General features: G+C 33.8%; 1 protein-coding gene across 1 annotated transcript in view; it reads right to left on the bottom strand.

The window, feature by feature from the left end:
- The window catches only part of XRCC4 (X-ray repair cross complementing 4), a 219507-nt gene that overhangs the window by 126518 nt on the left and 71904 nt on the right, over nucleotides 1-21085 (bottom strand). The window contains 3 exon segments of the mRNA XM_028529935.2: nucleotides 298-447; nucleotides 7536-7665; nucleotides 7668-7701. Of these exon segments, the coding sequence (XP_028385736.1) occupies nucleotides 298-447; nucleotides 7536-7665; nucleotides 7668-7701 (314 nt within the window).

Here is a 21085-nt window from a genome sequence, read left to right as displayed (position 1 = left end):
CAGAAGATTAAAGTTTTTAATTAATCTATTTCTTAGTGACATCTATGAATTAAACAAATAATATTTAGATAAACTTCCTGCCAGTTTCCTGATTTAGGTGTAGGTGTGACATTGGGCATACATGGAGCTCATGTTGAGAACTCTCCACCCCGCTGTATCCAACAGCAAGAGCATGCAACCCCCAATTACCAAATGATCTCATAGTACTAAAAGATGGCACCTAACTTTCATTACATTTGGGAAGAAGTTCCACTTAAATTTATACACCTGCCATCTCAAGCAGAAAGGTCAAAATACCTTTCATGTTCCATGTTTTCTCGTTCTTGAGCTTCACTTAACAATTTATGTAAGCTTCTGATCTTTGCTTTCTTTTCATTCAGCACCAGAATAAACCGTTGATAAAGATCGGCCTCCAAAGCTTCCTTAGCACTCACACATTTTTCAAACCTAAAATGTAAATAAAAAATAAATAAATAAACCACGCACATTTTAACATTAGTATTATACATTCTATTATTGAAGATGATTTCAAGAAGACTTTTCAAGGAAAATACAATTAAAAATCATCTTTTACATACTTTTATTGACTTAAAGTTTTATATAGATAGCTAAATAAATAACTAGAACCCATGGTTTATTTATGTTACTAATTTGTGCAATAAACTAAGAATCAAATTGAAAACTGATATAAAAAAAACTTTTAAAACATCTAAATGCCTAAATGCAATAATGCATTTACATCTCTGGTTTATTTCCAAATGAATATTTTTACATGACAAATTTCAAACAAGATTAACTAGAGCCTAGGTTTCCTATGCTTTGTTAATATTACCGTAATAGCAACAGCAATCTTGTTTTGTGATTAAGTGATTTGCCTAATCTGTTTTCCCTAAATAGATCATGAACTGCTCCAGGCCAAGAACAACTTCCCAGGCTCCAGCTTATAACCCAGCTGCACCCACCCACAGGCACAGACTCACACACACACACACACACACACACAACAAATGAAAGTACACAATTTCAAAGTTCCAAGAAGAGGTTAATGAAACAGCAAATGTAAAACACTATTTCAATTTTAGATACACATGATAAAACATAAAATCCTCTATCATTTCTATTTTTTCCACAATATTTAAATGAGCTAACAAGAGATCGTGCTAATTTTGATCTCCCAGATAATATATAAGGAAACTAGCAGAGGTTGCATGTACTTGATATGTGCAATACACATACCATGAATGAACATCTACTTAAAGATCCAAATATAAATTATTTTACGTAAAATATGCTTTTAAACTTAGTCTACCTTTGCCTAGTTTTCTTTTTATCATATTGTTTGTTTATGCTTCTGTTGTCCTAGGCAGGTATCATAGTATTTTCACTATAAATATTTTATATATATAATAGTTTATATATATAAATATTTTATGTAAAGTATAACATAAAATCTATACTTTAAATATATTTTTCAGTGAAATAATTAGAAACAAAAATGTCAAAATTTGATACCTTTGATATACATGCCCTTATGCTTTCAACAAGATATCTATCCAGAGATGCAAAGAATTAGGGCCTCTCATGGCATGAAGAGAAACATATGGCAATATTGTTTTCTGGGAACAATTACGGCATTCGGGTAGCATAGTCATTGGCTGTGAACTCAAAGGCAAAGTGCCTGTGTGTTTCACTGGCTGCTTTATCCTTAGTGCCTAGCACAGAATTCTGCATTCAACAGATACTGAGTAGATATTTATGAAATAAATGAATCAAGTCAGTGGGTTAATATGGATATTTTATAAGGAAATGGAGAGCCAGTGATTCTGAATTTTATATTTTTCATTACTTTAACAGCTAGTCACCAATGTCACTAGAAATAATTTTCATTTTCTTAAGCTTCTAAAGATTTGTGGTAAATATTAATAGAATGATACTTTTTTCATCAAGCAAAGCCCTCTGAGAAATAAGTAAAGCAAAAGGTGTGTGGGGTGGGGAGAGAGCTAACATTGAAGAGCTGCCAACATTGATCATTTTTTTTAAGCAGAAACATGTTACTGCAGTTGTATTTCAGATGTAAAATGTTATGTGAATATTATTTCCCATTTTCTTATACTCTTTTGTAATGTAACAAAATAACAAAAATTTTAAAAAGATAAAAAGAACATACATACCATTAAAATACCTGAGTTTATAATAATGAAATACTTTAAACCTAAAGTAAAAACCAATTATAAAAAGGCACACTAAAAATTCTTCTATGTTGGAGCTCCAGTGGGTGACACAATCGGTTACTGTGCAGTACTTATAAAAATCTTGTATGTTTTAATTAATTAGATAAATTTTAAGAATGGTAATCAATAAGTAATTTACCTTATTTAAATATGTATTTAATATACATACAAAACACTACAATGATATCTGATTGAGAGTATGTGCACTTATCAATATGAATTAAAAATGAAAATAAGATACCAAAATGAAATATCATATAATTTGTCTAAAATATTGTTGATCTAAATAATCAGTGTCATGACCACAGTCAAAGGCAACAATGTTTCTGTAGTAGGAGAGAAAACTCCACAGAATGAAAGGCATCCTCTGAGTTAAACTTGCTTGGGTTTAGCAAAATTTTAGGATTTTGTTACAATGAAATTTCTGATCATCTAACTGGATAACACTTTCTAGACAAAGCTGGGAAGTGGGGGTTAGCTAGAACAGAGTATTACTGTGAACAGTTTTAAGAAATAAATTTAATTATTAACATATGAACAAATTCAGAGAATGCTATCCTTTTATTCACTATTCAGTTACTAAAAGGCACCTACAATTTCCCATAAGCCATACTTAGTGCCAGTGCTCCCTTATGGCATCGTATTACCATGCTTTCCATATTACTTGAGTCCTGCCAACCCTCTGCCTCAAGAACTAAACAGCTGTTAGTAAGCAGGACATTCAGTGGAGAAGAAACATGGGATTCACTGCTAAGTTTAGTGACACTAAAGGAGAACAGAAATACAACTAGATCAGACCACCCTTAGTCCAAGAATCATCTCCAAGGCAAAGCTCAAACCTGATAAAACCATCAATCACTTTAAACAAGGAATACGTTAAGTGATGCTTCTCCTAGGTGACTAGGAGAAGAGAACAGTATGTTAAGTTTAATTAGTAACAGGACTGCAGTATCTAGGAACTTGGACCAAAGGATAGTAATTTTTAAAATCAATTAAAAGGATAACTAAACATGAAAAATACTGAATATTCAAAATAAAATATTTCTGGGTGGAAAAACAAAGAATCTAAGCATACCAAGTTAAAAAAAAAAAAAAGAGCAGAAACAAGGCAGTTTCATGCAGATATAGCATCCAAAGTAAAACCATAGATTAAATAACCCCAAATGAAACAACAGAATCGTAAATGTGAACATCTGGTACTTCGAAACTGTATAGTAATTATATTTACAATCAGCTCTGGCCAAATTTATATTCAGGTCAGAGTTGTACAGCAAAAGAAAATATGAATAGAGTTCAGAGGACAAAGAATGCTAAAAAGAACTGGGAAAAAAAGCAGTGATAAAGAGATTTAAGAAGACTTAAGTAATGAAGAAGATGGCAAACAGCTGTTCCTCTTCTTTTCTGAGACAGCACAAGAGGAAATGGCCTTCAACTACACCATGAAGGACTTAGATCACCAATAGATGGAAGGAAGAATTTTATGACTGTGGCTATTCTTAAACACTGTAAGGGGCTACCAAGGGGAGCTGAATCTATCTCTTGAGGTCTTTAAAAATCAGACTGAATTCATCCTGATATAATGTGATCCTAGCTTAAGCGCAGAAAGCTCTTACGGAAGAGCTTTCAAGGTCCTCTTCTATTCTAATGATTCAATGTATGTCAACCCAATTCAATCTGCTGAACACTGCTTCAAAATTACAGGTTTAATAACTGAAATGAGAATAAAACTGGAGAGTTTCTAACATGATGTTTCAATGCAAAGAAAGGCTATTCAGTACATGGAATGTAGACTTTTTAAAATTAAATAGGAAAAAAACAGTGAAATAAATATAGCTAATAACCTAAGGATTTACTACAATATTTCTAATGTTTTATCTACCAAAACTATAGAAATTAACCTAGTAATGTTATTTGTTCAAATGGAGCTAAGACCACAATTATTAAAAAGTAAATAAAAATAACTGTAAATAAATATATTGTCTACACATTAAAGCTTGTTCTTCTTAATCGTACTGTAATCCCTCAGGCCTTACTCCAGCTTCATTGATTCTCCACTGTCATCCCAAATGAAAACTGCTTTAGAGTTGCTTTGATTATAATAATAATGCATATTAAAATATCTAATATACATGCAAAATACCCCAAAAAGTAAAGTAAAATTTAATACATAATTCCAGGTGTGGACTATTAAAATCTCATTTTCTCCTTCTAGACAGTTCTATCTAAAGATATATGTTGCAAAAAAAAAGGATACTATTAATATTTTTGGTACTTTATATTTCTCCTCTGAACATATCATAAACATTTTTCATGATACAAGCACATATGCACATGATTGGGTTTTTTTTTGCTTATATACTATCCTATTATGTATTAAATATATTTGAGACCTATCTACCAAGCTTATAAGGAAATTCTCGCACCTATTTTATGCTCCTCCTCCTTACCTTCCCCCAGGCACACTGTCTGGAGCAATGATGGGGAAGAAATGATTGGATCATATATGAAACACTGATATAAAAGAAATCAGAGCCCGCCCAGAAACTGAACTCTTACCAGACCTAATGTGATGGCCCCAACTAACAAGTCTCTATTTTATATCTTCAGTGACTTAATTCAGTATGTGTATGTCCTATTTCTAACTCTCTAAAGACTCGTCATCAGTACTATTGGGTTGGCCAAAAAGTTCGTTTGTTTTTTCTATAGAATGGCTCTAGTAGCAATTAGTTATCTCTAACTTCATTTGAAACAATTTTGTTAGATTGTATTGTGACAGCTGTCATACCAGTGCACATTTAAAAAAAAACTTATCAAAATTTGTGAATTTTGTGTAGCCATTTTAAGATAGAAAATAAGCAATATCTTTAGCATATTATGGTTTATTATTCCAAGAAAGGTAAAACAAAATGAAACGCAAAAAAGATTGGTGCAGTGTATGGAGAAGGTCCTGTGAATAATTTAATGTGTCAAAAGTGGTTACCAAAGTTTGGTGCTGAGATTTCCTGCTGGACAATGCTCCATAGTTGAGTAGGCCAGTTGAAGTTGATAGCACTCAAATGGAGACACCATTTGAGACCAGGGAAAACCATACAGACTTTTTTGGCCAACCATTTCTTACCTCACGGAAGCTGGAGCTGCAGATCCTTCTCTCATTTTCTAGTTGTGTAAGGCTCTTGAAAGGGAACACTAAAGAAGGTTCGGCAGTACTGCTTGGCCATGACCAAAATACAGTTATAGCTTCTTAAAATAGCTTTTCTCCTTTGATAGAAAAAAACCCCCAAATTTGGAAAATTACAGGGGGGTACAAAAGTAGGTTTACAATTGTTTGTATGGAAAATAATACAATAATTAATAAATAATCATTCAAGAATAAACTCTGTGTTTCATGTACTCACAATTGTAAACCTACTTAGCCACACCTTGGAAATGAAAGTTACTAACCTAACATCTGATATATAATTACAAACCTAAAATTCTCTAGACTGGACTGTCTTTCCTCTCAGTTTGCAGGGTCAGCTCAATAGCACATACCTTCGGCCTCTGAAGAAGATGTCTGGTCCAGTATTTACAAAAAAAGAATAACCAGAGCACAGTAAGACAGGTGATAAGATACACAACTGTGCTTTTGATCGAATAGAAAACCTTTGGCCACAAAAACACAACAGCGCTTTCTGTACGGTTCAGAAATAGCAAATCAAGCATCTGTTGGCCACATACTATATGTACTCCCCACACATTAAACCACAGGGCACATTTTCTCATCTTTGTTCCCTGCTGCTTTCCCTTCTATGGCAGTGGTATTGAATACTGATGAGATAATACCTCCTTCAACCTCTGGCAGACATTTTAAAGCAATTTGTTCAAGCACCAAGTACCCAGTCTGCATTTCTGTGGGCAATTTGTGAATCAAATTTTCTATCATCCTGAGGGTATTTGAGTTTTAAATATAATGGCTTATTACAAATACAGTACATCTTTACTTTGATTAATTTCACACATAAGTAAGCCCCAAAACATGCATTCTAACAGATATTTGATATCAATTCAAACATGAATAAAATAGAAGTTAAAGAGAAAAATTAACTTATTTCTCTGTATGGTATCCTAGTATTTATATATATATTCATTTGGTTTCACAATTTTTATATGATTGAAGACAAAAATTAATTCAGAACAAAAAGAACTATTTTCTTAATGTAATAACTGAGACCCTAATATAATCAGGTATTAAAACTTAATTTTATGTGTCTTGCATTAATTAATAAAAATGACTGAATAAATACAAAAAATTTCTTTTAGTTGATCTTATTTTTCCATACATATATTGATATACCCTTCACCCACTTCTGCCCCTCATATATACTTAACTAATGTCCATAAAAACAATCTCAATGACTGCCCTAAAAAGACCCTAAATAGAAAAATATCTTATCTTTTAGATCTACTACTGGTTTGAATGAAAATTTTAAAAATCTACTAGACACACTGGATATAGTAACAATAATTATAACTATATATGCATTCCACATAATTCTGATGTTTCAAGATATACATGTATAAACATATGCATACTATACTATATGTCTCTGTAGAGATATAATGTTAACATACATTTTATTTCCTTCAAAAGTCTTTTACATAATAGAGTAACACAGGCTAAACCTTGGGCCAGCCTAGATTATAAAATAGTTAAGAAAATTCATAATTAATAAAATAAATGACCTTCCTCTTCATCATTTAAAAAATAAGAGGTAAAATCAGAAAAATAAAAGGCTTCCAAATGTCTTTTCCAGTAGTCACAATTACTTTAGCTTTTAAAAGCGCTGGTAGTATGAATTTGCAATCAATCAGGAAAAATAAGTACTAGGAGCCAAAACACACATCACTGGAAATAGTTGCCATTTATAAAGATTCCAAATAAGGAATAAATTGCACTTATTTACATTTCATGTCTCTATTTATTCACTGTTAGTCCTGTAATCTGAGCTAAAGTAACCCTTATAAATATCAACATCTTAAGTTTTGATTAATATTAATCAATCCTGATTCTCATTGCCCAGTTACTCCTTATTGTTTATAAGTTTGCTGTTATGACCAAATGCTAACGACCTAAAAGTGTTAATATTTATTATCATGTATAATAGTGACCAGTAATTTGGTTTAATTATATTAGGTAAAGGTATAATTAATGACAGGCTTATTTTAAATATATGCTAGTCTATGTTATAAATTTACAAATCATTAACTTAGTGCTACAATGACCTGAAGGGAGCTTAGTGTTTATATAACACATCATGCACACACCGTCCTTGAACATCATTCCAATCTCTCAGAAGCCTTTCATTTTCTTTCTGCAGGTGTTCATTTCTGGCATGGTTTTCTGCAATGGTGTCCAGGCAGTCACAAATGAGTTCTCTAATGACCTCAGCTGGGCTTCCGACTTCTCTAGATTGAAGGACCCAAGTCTGAACTAGGATGAAAGGAAAACACGATTAGCTTTGGGAGAATATCAAAATTGAGCAGCCCAATTTAAAATACACATAATTTATTCTAAAGGGAAAAAGTCTGATTCAAATAGAGTACACTTACCAGTAGAGTGAACAAAGTAACTGAGCACCTTCCTAATTTCTTACTGAAGTTTATTATATAAATCAAAAATATAACCTAAGAATAATCCTTGTAAGTTGTAAATCACTCTCACATCTTCTAGCAGAAGAGAAAACGACATAAACACCATATAAGCATATTACCATCTGTTTGCTACAACCTTATATAGTGTCTCTGCTCAGATTAAGAAAAGGAATTACCCATGAGTTTTTAGTGCTAGTTTCTGTTAATACTGATGGTAAAATGGAATAATTGAAAAGATACATATTTCTGAAGGAAGAGCAAAATGTGGTAATAGCTGAGAAAACTGTAGGGATTTAGGAAACTCATAAACCTGAGGACATCACATAGCATCAAAAAACAATTTATTACAAACATTATAAACAATAATGTCAGTTGTCAAGCTTGAGTACTTTTGCATATTCTTCTTTTATTTATTTATTATTTATTTATTTTTTAGAGAGGGAAGGGAGGGAGAGAGACAGACAGACAGACAGACACAGACAGACATCAATGTGCGGTTGCTGGGGGTTATGTCCTGCAACCCAGGAATGTACCCTGGCTGGGAATCGAACCTGGGACACTTTGGTTCCCAGCCCGCGCTCAATCCACTGAGCTACGCCAGCCAGGGCTCTTTTGCATATTCTTAATTCCTCTTTTAGTGGGCACTTTAAAATAATATAGTAAAATATACTTTTATTTATAGTTATGGAATTCTGAAGGGAACAAAGGTTCTCATTTGGTAGATAAAGACACTAAAACAGTAATTAATAATAATTACACTTATCTTTACTATCAAAATTATAATTATTGTAGGAACCAGTAAGATTTTTAAAATAAATTATTATTATAGCTGCCATATCTTGTGGCTGAAGGAAACTCAAGCAAAGCAAAATAAACTCACCTAATCGTCACGGAAGTGGAACTATCATGTATTTTATAGATTATAAACCGGGGTTCAGAGTAGTTATCTAATATACTGAAGGACTCAAGTCAAGATCCTACCTACTCTGCTTTGCTGTTATGCTATTTACTGACATAAAAAGTATCCTAACTAAACAACTAGTGAGAGAAACTACTAGTTTCTCTGAAATGACACATAATTCTGAAGGGAGATTCTGGTGGCATTGAGTAGCAAAATTGAGAGCAAGACTGAGATGTTTTTTATATTGTGTTTTAGCCTCCTAAATCAGTAATTTCTATTATGGCATTTATCTAATTAGGACATTTCCAAAATTTCTTGCTTTAAAAAGAGTATTTCTATAAGTATGTTATATACAGATTGAGAAATACTTAAACAGTGGTGGATAATTCTGAGACAAATCCCTATTAATCAATTCAAAATAAAAATAAAAGTTACTAAAAAAAAATCCAATGTTTGTAATCTGAGTGGAATTTTATAAAACACTTCAGTTAATTCCTATAAATTAGAATCACTTGTATGTTTAACGCTAAAGAGTAAACTTTTCTATATAAGTTGTATTTAATTATTTACTTTAAATTTTCCAAAAGAAAACAGTCTTGTTTAATATTACAGAAACCCTGACAAAAGACTTAAATACAGATGATCCCTAGTGTTGAGAAACATTTATTTAGCTTAAAATCCAAAGAAAAACAAGAGATATTTATATTCTTCTGTACTATAGGCCAGTTTTAGAGGACTAAATACTACTTGTCTAGCCAGAAAAGAAAGTGTGTGTGTTGCAACCTAAGGAGGTCGGTCTGTTTAATCCTTTAATTTGTGTTATCTTACCTCTTCCTGTTTCTTGACAAAAGAAGAAAACATATTAGAAAAAAACTGTTCTTTATTTCAATTAGTATACCTAGTTGTACAGAAATTAAACAATTTGAACAATGTTTACCAAAAAAAAAAAAAGACTTGGAAAAACTCTAATTACTATTATTCATTCAGTTAAAATTATTTCAGGCAATTTCAGTCAAAATTCACAGAATAGAACTAGCCAAAAGGAAAACAAAATGGAGAAGGAATTTAAAAAGCATAAGAAAAAATGCAAGAACTAAAAGATTTAAATTTTCAGATACGAAGGGTCTACTAAGTTCCCAGCACACTGTAGTAAAAGGGGACTCACATCAAGACATAGCATAACTAAATTTTGGAACATTTAGGACAATAAAGAGAATCCTAAAACATTCTAGAGCAATAAAATAGGTTACATGTGAATGATCAGGAATCAGAATGGCACTGGACTTCCACAGAAATTCTAGATACCACAAATCAATGAATTAGTATCTTCAAAATAATAGGCATATTCAGAGAACATGTTCCACCAGTATGATGAAATGAACCAAATTATAACATAACATTCTTCTAATAATAAGTAACATTTATTGAGTACTCACTATGTTTTAGGTATTATGTCAGTTATATGTAAGTCTCTGTGGAGCTAATTGAAATAAATTCAGAGTTTGAGCTCTAAATCTAAGGCAAAAAGAGTGTAAGGGCCATGTGAAATGTAGTCAAAAAAGTTCTGTAGAAATCTACATGAAAACGTCAAATTCAGTGAACTATCCTTTCTTTAGTTTCTACCATGTATATGTACAAGGCATTCTACACTATAGAGAGCAGCCCTGGCTGGTGTGGCTCAGTGAACTGAGTGCCAACCTGTGAAACAAAGGGTCACTGGTTTAATTCCCAGTCAGGGCACATGACTGGGTTGCAGGCCAGTTCCCCAATTAAGGGTATGCAAGAGGCAACCACACATTGATGATTCTCTCCCTCTCTTTCTCCTCCTTTTCCTCTCTCAAAAAATAGTTTTTTTTAAAAAGAAGCATATATTATAGAATATATGCCTTACATAAATGCAAAAGGGTAGTAGTTTTTACAGTCTACAAGGTTAATAAATTAGTTTCTGAAAAATCAATGCAAGCTACAACACCACAACCATAAATTTTCAATATTAAAAAGCTAAAAGTGAAAAAAAAGCTAAAAGTATAAGTGTAGCCAGACTAAAATGGTAAAATACTTCAGGACTAAAATCATTGTTTTCAATGAAATAATGCCATTAATGCACAAAATACCACGTGTTTGGTGGTAACTATGTAAATAAGTCCTGTTACATAGACTACTAGTACCTTGCTCTAAGCAAATATTAAAACCAGAAACTTAGTTTCAATGAAGTCCAAAAAAATCAACTGTTTTGGCATATTATAGTTTTACTCCTGCAAACTCTTTCTTATGAAGCAATCTCAAATGAGAACTTTTACCCGTTGCCAAAAATGTCCAAATAGTATAGCAGCAATTGTATTTTGACAATGTAGTAATCCCAGTTCATTCAATGGGGTGCTAAGTGATGGGTCCCTAAAACTAAAGTGAGGGAGTAGTGGTAGAGAGAGTAGCATTTTGAAAATACAAAATACACTGAGATACACAGTTACATGAAAAGTTGTACCATGGAGAAACAATGTTAGATGCAAAATGAATATTTAATAAAATTCTTAAAGGATAATTTTTCTTTGTATGACTCAAAGTGTCAGATAAAGGATTTATGTGCAACTACTAGAAATGCTTTGGCACTTACTGTCATTGTTACAATATATTGAGAGAAAAAAGTATTCCCCTTAATGAATCAGTTCAGAAAACTATATAACATGAACTCTTTAAAAATTATCATAATTTTATGTATTAGTGTTTGGCTATAAATTAAAGAAGGCCATGATGTCTGTGTTTGGAAAGGATTATTTAATTTTTAAGCTGGATAAGTAAACCTCTACAAGTACATGGCAAGCTATTACAAGTTTATGCTTTAGATAAACACAAATTTGCCGCCCAAGTACTGCTAACTGGATCAATGCAAAAGCCAATGAAGATCATACAAGGATCTAGTATGAGTGGGGATGGCCGACTACTTTTGAAATGACTTAATCTCTTCCCAAAGAGATTCTATATATTAAGTGACTATAATAGTCACATTCCATGTCCCCTCAGAATTACCAAGGAAGTCTTGTTTGTTTGTTTGTTTGTTTGTTTGTTTGTGGGGCTGAGGGGAGAGGGTGAGAGCAAGAAAGAAATATCAATTTGGTGTTCAACTTATTTATGTATTCATTGGTTGCTTCTTGTATGTGCCCTGACTGGTGACTGAACCTACAACCTTGGCGGATCCAGATGACACTCTAACCAACTGAGCTATCCAGCCAGGGCCACCAGGGCCAAAGTGTTGTTTTTAAGCAAATAAATATAAGACAGTTCCCACAAGGTTAAGGTGTTTCCTAAAGTAGACAGAGCTAATATTCCAGTTAACCACACATTAATCTTATAAGAAGTAGAACTGAGGCATTATTGGGAGGCCAAATAGGTTATTTTCCATTCTACCTTTACCTTCCCCTTGACCAAAATTCTCCCATTTATATGGCTATTCCTAATATACCTCAGTCTTCAAAGGTCATCTGTATGTATTTCCTCTCAATGGTCTTAAGAAATCTGACCAACTTGATTCTACAATATGGAGAGACTTTTATGGAGTGGAGTATCTATTGGAATAGCTGCCTCAAAATAAATTTCTATTTATTTAGTTATGTTTAACTTAAATTTTCACTTTAAACAACCATGTTTAATGTGCCTACATTCAAAGTCTACCCTAAATTTTAAGGTTGTCACATGTAACAATTAAATTGGTTTTAATAGCCATTTTCTACACTGAAATTGCATATCGAAGACTGACAATCAAATTGGAATTTTGTTTTTTCTTAATACATCTTTTCTTCCTATGTATATCTTTCTTTTAGCAGAAGCTAATAATATGAAGAAAAACATGATATATTTCAAAATGCCCTAAAATTTGAAATTTTCTTTTTTTGTAATGTTATCCACATTCTTGGTGCTTAAATTCAAAAAAAAGATATACATGTGATAAATATTAAAGTCTAGATGAGGCTCCTTTACCAACAATCTGTGACCTTGATTTTTGAACATCAACAACTTGGAGTAATACCATTGTCCAACCTAACTACTATATAACCTCAAAGAATTGCTCAGTCTTATCATTTCAATTCAGTGAACATTTTTTTTTAAATTTCACCAAATACTAATATATGCATCAAAGGTACAAGAAGAAATAAAGATAGCCCCCCACACAAAGAGACTTACAAAGAATTACACATTATATAGTGCAAGAAGCATTATTTAAAAAGTGCCCATTCATATCATATTCAATATTTTTCACAGCACGTCAATCTCAGAATACCAGTAGATAAGCACATTTTCAGGATAGTAGGAGCAGCATGAAATAGTAATCAAGATATCACTATAAAGACCGTAATCAGACTCTCAATATCAACACTGGCTGTAGCTAGTGTAATGTTTAATTTTATGTGTCTGCTTTACTGGTCACTGGATCTCAGCTAGCTGTGCAAACATTACTTTGAGTGTGTCTATGAAAGTGTTTCTAGAAGAGAGTGGCCTTTAAATTGGTGGGCTGAGTAAAACAGATTCCTTTCCCCAATCTAGGTGATCATCAACCAATCAGTTGAGGGACGGAATAGAGCAAAAAGGCAGACAAAAGTTGAATTTACTCTCTGTCTGACAAGTAGGGCTGGTTGAGGCACAAGTCTTCTCATACCCTCAGCACTCCTGGTTCTTAGGTATTCTGACCTGGACTGGAATTCTACACCATCAGCTCTCTAGCTGTGAAGCCTTTGAACTATATCACAGGCTTCCTTGAGTCTCCAGATTCCAATGGTAGATAGTGAGCTTTCTCAGGCAACATAATTGTGTGAGCAAATAACTCATTATATTTATAAATATATATACTGTTATTTACATACTATATATATATATTATATGGACTTTGTTTTCTGGAAAAAAACTAATGCAGTTAGTAATCAGCTTTACAGAGTCTATGGTTATATCCTAAAGATAACTAATTTCCTAAATTCCCCCACTTTGCCCTAGTTATCCATTCTCGGGCCATTTCAATACAAATAAATTTTAAAAAATATGAAGAGGATATTACTTTTATTCAGCCTTATTTTTTTCCATGATTGCGGACTGAAAATTATAAATAACAAAACAAATAACTACTGGAACAGTATCTAAAAATAAAAGCAGAGTATTACAAATAAGTTGTAATATATGCACAAAACAATTTCTTGTAGACAACTCATGCTATCGCTATGAGCTGCCATGGAAAAAGGCAAAAATCCAGAATGTTTTGTGTTTTGTATGAACACAAAAACAGGATCAGAAAGAGAAGTTTAACTGACAGAGAAAAAAGAGCAATGATGCTAACATTTCCATTGCTGTTATCTATCTCATCAGTAAGTAACGTAGAGGAACCACCCTGTCACGGATTAGATGACTTGCCTCACATTGCCCAAAACTACCTATGATTCTTGTTAACATGAGTAGGTAGTTTCAATTTCATGCAAAAGTAGTTGTATGGAAAAATGAAGAGTAAGATTTTTTTTTAATGTTCAATATGGCATTTCTGAGAAACAGAACTACAATATACTGGTAAGTATATTTTTAAGTATACAGGAAAGACCATCCCAAAAGCCTCACAGCACAATTTACGGACGTACAGAAGATGGCAGAGGAGTAAGTGGAAGCCACACTAACCTCCTCCAAGGACCAGTCTACAATTACACCTATTGCAGAAAAATCATCCTGAATAACCAACTTGTCACTAGCTAGAGAGAAGCCTTATAGCCATGGAATGATAGAAGAAACCACTTCACCACAAGGAGACTGGTAGGGAGTTTGGAGGCAGCACCCGGGGGCTGGAGTGCAGTCATGGGCAGCAGCTGAAGTTCTGGAGGGATATTTCAGAGGCAGGGGGATTTCCCCGTGACAAGTGTGGGGTCTAAACCCCAAGCTGGGCTCCCCAGGTTATAGCACCAAAGCTAGAAAGGAACCAAGATAAAATCCTGCTGTGAAAAGCATTTCATTTGCAGCAGCCACTTACCCTGGGCTCTGGTAGAAGGAGGGTAGAGTGGAATAGACACTTGGGAGAGCCTCAAGTTGGTGGCTCTGGGGAGAGAACTGAAGGAACAGCCAGCCACCAAGATTCCTGTGTGGAGTCATTTCCCATATTGCAGAAGCATATTTCACAAGCAGAGCACTCCTCCCAAGTGACCTCAATCTGAGGGACAGTAATAGCCCCTCCTGCAGGAATTACTCAGCCCTACACTGTGGAGCTTAAGCCAGGCTGCAGATTACAGCTTCAGCTAATATCATAAATTAGTTTAACAACTAAGCAATATCTGGAGCTCTATGAGACTTCAGCTGATCCTCCCCCAACGTCCATGCGGATAAAAGCCGCCTTGATGTGCAGCTGGTTCTTTCTGCACACACATAGGCGGATCAGAGGGGAGCAAATACTGTGGGTTGCTCAAAGTTCCAATCAGGTGGACAATGGCCAGACACAAGCAGTGTCTGAAACAGGACTTACACACAGAGTCTTTGCAGATCTACCTAATACACAAAAACATCACAAAGAGGCAAGCCAAAATGGAAGGCAAAGAAACGATCCTAAAATGAAAGAACAAAAGAATGCCTCCAGATGAGGGAGCTAGGTGAAATGGGAAGCAGACAATTTATCAGATAGAGTTTTAGAGTATGGATTAAAAGGATACTCACAGAATGAAAAAAAAGATTTCCCAATAGGGCTAGAGAGCTGATACATACTTCCGTCTGTATCATATTTTGAGCAATTACATGGACACATAAAGTCACTATGAAAGTACATTCATCACCATTCAAATCAATTTCACTGAGGTTCCTAGTATGTGTTAGAAACTTTGTTTGGGCTGAGAATGAAAGCATAAACAAAACATACTTCCTGTCCTTAAGGAGATCTCATAGGAGAAACTGAATTGTAATTATCCAACTAAAATGCAACATGTTTCAAGAAAAATGAATGAAATGAAGTTAGGAAAAAACACTAATGTCAAGCTAAGACATTTAGCCTTTATTCCTTAACGAAGACTTGCAACGTCACTGTCTCAAGGCAAGGCTAGTGAATGAATCAAGTTTGATGGGCTGCCAAATTATAGACGGCATTTCCCTCTACAGGGTTATCAGTAGGTAATAGCAGTGTAATTGCTGTTGTGGAAACGTGGGCCACATTACACATATTTCTAATTTTCAGAAGAGGCTAGAAAAAAAGATTTTTAAATACAATATAACTCCCTGGTTTTAACTGTTGGAAACTGGCTTAAATTTTTTTCTATATTTAAAGGTCGAACATCACATGTCATAGGACATAGTCAGTCCTAAACACAACAGATGAACTTTAATTATTTTTAAGTAGAACAATGTAATTAAGTGAATGTTCCTCTGGTGATAGATAGAGTAGGGAGGGAGGACCAAAGAAGGAAGATCTGATGTTTGGGAAAGTTCCTGCAAAAAGGACAGGGAACTTAAACGTTTGCCATAGAAAGCGCAGATAGGTTCACTTGAGGGATAAGAATTGAGGACTGAACAACAGATAAATTTAATAGAAGGAGCAAGTAGAGAGGGCGGGAATGAAAAAACAAAAAGAGTAAAGCTGAGAGAGTGAGTGCAGATCTGACAGAGTGAATTAAAGGAGTGGGAAAGACCAGGATGGGGGAATTGGAGACTTAGAACTGTATATTCTTCCCTGAATTAAACTAGAGGAGGAAAAGAATCAGACACATATGAAGATGTAATAAAAGAAAATGAAGACATACCTAACAGCCTCTAGTGTTTCAATGGAGGCAGATTCTCAGATGGCCCTCAAGATTCCCACCCTCTGATATACAGGCATATAAAACCCTCTCCTTTTGTGTGTAGGGGGAAAACTTGTGAATATAACAAGATGCTCACTCATGTGGTTTATGGTAGGTTAGGTTACACAGCACAGCAGATTGTAAAAAGGAAAGGGATATTCTGGCATGGCCTGATCACATAGTAAGTGAGCCCTTCAAATGACCTTCGTGAAGAACAGAGATTCAACTTGAAGGAAATTCCATGTGGCTGGGTTTGAAAATGGAACCACCCTTGACTAACAGCCAGCAAGGAAATGCATGATGCCAACAACACATGAGCTTGGAAGAGGAATCTGAGCTCCAGAAGAGAATGCAGTTCAGCGGACACTTTGATTTCAGCCTTGCTAAGATTCTGAGCAGAGAACCCAGTTGTGACACGGCCCATCTTCCTGACCTATAGAAACTCTGAGATAATGGTTGATGCTTTAAGTGGCTAAATTTGTAACAATCTGTGGCACAAAAAAAAAAACTAATACACTTAGTGATTAGAAAATAAAGTTGTGCCCTGGCTGGCATAGCTCAGTAGGATTGAGCACGGGCTGTGAACCAAAGTGTCACAGGTTCAATTCCCCAGTCAGGGTACATGCCTGGGTTGCAGGCCATGACCCCTAGCAACTGCACATTGATGTATCTCTCTTTCTCTCTTTCTCCCTCCCATCCCTCTCTAAAAATAAAATAAAGTTAAAAAAAGAAAAGAAAGTTGTGTTTATTTTAATGAAACAACAGGGATGACTTCAAGATATGGTTATGGGACTGTCATGAATGTGGGGTCAAGCCAAATTTAATTTCTAGCAACTTTGGTCTCATCCAGTTTACCCAAAGTCTTATCGGGTGCAACAAAAAGATTCACTAGAAAGAGAAATATCTTCCTGTGTTATGTAAAATTTTAAGTTATATCAAAGGAGATGGATAGTTTTCAGAAGGCACTTCCATGAAAAGACTATACAAGAAAGCAGATGGATACAGTGATAACAAACATGAAAAATGTTATCAAGTAATTCCTGAGAATTTAACACACGTTTGGAAGGTTGTTAACCATCATAACCGCTGTACCCAAGAATATCTTCAAGTTTCTTCTCCATTTAGTAGAATAAATCACTTTCTACCAAAACTCAAAAAAAAAAAAAAAAAGAAAAGTTTGCATGGCAAAAAAATAACATACAAATCATGTATTGTTTCAGAAAGTATTTTGATAATTACAGCAAAAACAAAGTTATGGGAGAATAATAGCATCACTGAAGTCCTGTTGGCATTTAACTACTTAGTCTTTGGAAATCATTCTGTTTACTGTCTGGTTTCCACAGTAATAAACACACAGCCTGCTTACTTTAAAGATTCCATCCTGAAATGAGGATTTTTTTCTCAATTCATACTGCACACTAAACCAAGATCCCAAGCCAGCAAAAGAACACAGGAAGCCAAATGTGTAACAGACAAGCAAGATCCAATACGAACATGATCCAGTCGTTAGATTCAGAGAAGAAAGATGCCAGGCAAGTGCCTGCTGTTCGACTTAATAAAGGATAACCCACATTGCAGCCCACAACGCACTGCACTCGTCTTGTGTTGTCATCTTTTCCTTGTCAACTTGCAATTCTCCCTAAAGTGTACACAAAGCTCTCTTTAGATCAAGAGTAAAAGCCTCTTCCAAATCAAGGAATATAAGAAAATCAATCTCTGAGAAAACAGAACTTAAAATTTAGAATTGTCCTCAAATGAAGAATTTTAAGGAGGTATTCTTTGTTGTCCAATCAGCATATATTCTAAAATAACAGAAGTGTTTCCCTCTAAAATTCAAAAAAATATATAAAACCATCCATAATTAAAAAATAAATGATGTAAAAATGACTATTTTCCAAGAAATTATAAAATAAATCTGAAACATATTCATTTAAAAATGGAAGCATAAAACAGATGGAAAATGAGAATGGGGGAATATTAAAAACAATGTTTCACAAATTTCCTAACTCAAGTCAATCTGCCACATCAAACAATCACCCTCCACCACTAGCCTCCTTGGATTCATCCTTCCTGGCATTGCAACCAACCCCTGTCCCAAGACAGACCAGCACTCTCTCTGTCCATTGTATGCAGTCATCCTGGGGATTCCTCTCTTCCCCATACACCGTTTCTTAGATCGCATGGTGTGAGCTGAAAGCGCAGCTCAACAATCTCCAACATTTCTAAATATGCATACAAAACTACACTAATTCTTTGGCTTCAAGTTCTGATATATACACTGTTTTGGCTGAAGTTCAGTTTTAAATTTTCATAATCTTTTAATTTCTTCATTGGTCCATGAATGTTCTTTTATGTGTGCTTTATATTTGTGGGAGAGACAATCTTTTTAGAATTAAGTTATTTCAGAAAACTTGATCTGTATGTCAATTCTTTGGTTGAGGAGTCCTTTGTAGCCTAGTACATAGTTAAATACTATCATGTTTTAGTATGCTTGACAAAATGTACATTCTCCAATTGTTAAAGGGATCTATTTATTTATCATCCATCCATCCAAGTAATCTTGCTACAGTTTTTGAGAAAGGTGTTTTCAAAACTTTCAATATGATTTTGGATTTTTTAATTTCAACTTGTAATTGAGTCAATTGTTGCTTTCTGTATTTTGGAGTATGTTGTCAGGTGAATACAAGTTCTCAGAATTATTATATCTTCCTATTCATTTGTCTTCCCTATTCCTAGCAACAGTCAACACTCCTTGTCTTAAAGTATATTTTTTGTATGATAATAAAATTCACTCAGAAATTATATTTTAACTCATGTCTGGTATATTATTTTTATCTGTTTCCAAACTTCACATTCCTTATGTTTTAGATATGTTTCTCAAAATAGCATAAAGTTGGACTTTATATTTTATAGAATCTAGAATCTGCTGTTTAATAGTAGAGTTTATATTCACATAATTAATTTACTGATTTATTTCTACTATCTTATTTTGTTTTCCTATTTTCTATGTATTTGTCCTTTGCACCTTTTTATTAAGTTTAATACTCCTTTAAAATATGCTTAATCACTTAAAAAATACTTGTTTTATATTACTTAGAATTTTTATATTATTTTATGCTTTGTGATAATAATTCTTTTTATTGTGGCTGCTGACTGAATCATGTTAGATAATTCACATGGCTGGAATTTTTATTTTGAACTTATCTCCAGAGAAGCAATTCTTTCCACAAGATTCCTATCTGCATGGGCCTTCCATTAGCTTCTGAATAGCTTAGCATTTGCTTTTTCAAGAGTTCAGAAATTATCTATGACAACCTCTTGGCTTGAAATCCCTGAGCTATGGGGACAAAGAAATTCTGACTTGATTCAAAAACGTGCACAGGAGAGGAGACTCCCTCCCCTCCTGCCATGCACCGAATCCTTCCCGTCCTATCACCACACAGGCAGTGCGCTAAAAACGACAGAACTGGTACATAGGAAGAATGACCTCTTTGACCAATGCTGTAAAACTCTGGTTTCAATTTATCCTTTCATTTCTATCCCTTGGGGTTCTGCAACCCACCGTCTTTTCTTGTTTCAGCATTTCTACCTACCTGGAATAGGACAGAGGGCATGTAAGTTACAATTGTGTTTCACTTGGTGTTAATATCACATGTTAGTTCCAGAAATCCTTACAATATTTCCCTAATCAATTGTATTACATTCATGAATATCACTTGGTATTTACTGAGGAATCAGATCAGCACAAATGTGAATGACAATAAAGTTATGTCAGCTTCCCACTTGAAGTTTATAAAAGGCCTAAGGCTTTTTCGTCATTGAACTCAGCAATTTCAACATGCATTGTTACCACTATTCCAATTTTCTATCCAGGACATAAAATCCTCTTATTCCATAATATGTTTTTCATAATAACTTATAATTAAATCTAATATAAATCAGTTATGTCTATTATGTCAATTAGGGTAATCACACGGATGTATATCACCTCAAGAAATACTAAGGGATTTTCAGAAATAGTATCTCCTTACAGAAATTAATTTTACTCTAAGAAGTTATGCTTCTTTAGATAGAAAGATTATTTCATTATGTTCAAGATCAGGAAAATTTCACATTTGTTTTCATCTTGAATTAAAAAATGAGTAATTCTGCATGTTTGTTCAAAGCTGTAAAACTCTGGGATCCTCTTTTACTATAGAATTACCTTAAATCTTTACCTAATCAGATAATAGTTTCCTTAACATTTTACATTTATTTGGAGCCTTGGGAGGAAAAAAACACATTTAATTATTTATAATTAAATAAAATAAACACCAAATGAAACACAGTTATAACTTACATGTCTCTGTAAAATCAATTTATATTCCTAATAAGTATCTTGTCAGCTATAATGAGAGTTTACTCTTAACAATTTCTTAGTCTTTAACAAAATCAAAATCATAGATGCATTCTTATTTAATCTGAAAGAAAACAGGATATTGAAAGATTTTTTAAAAGAAAATGGTTTAATATATTACATGCCCAAATTTAATAGTTTACTG

Source organism: Phyllostomus discolor, chromosome 3 (assembly GCF_004126475.2).
Source record: "Phyllostomus discolor isolate MPI-MPIP mPhyDis1 chromosome 3, mPhyDis1.pri.v3, whole genome shotgun sequence".
Taxonomy (NCBI): Eukaryota; Metazoa; Chordata; class Mammalia; order Chiroptera; family Phyllostomidae; genus Phyllostomus; species Phyllostomus discolor.
This window is presented reverse-complemented; position numbering and strand designations above follow the sequence as displayed.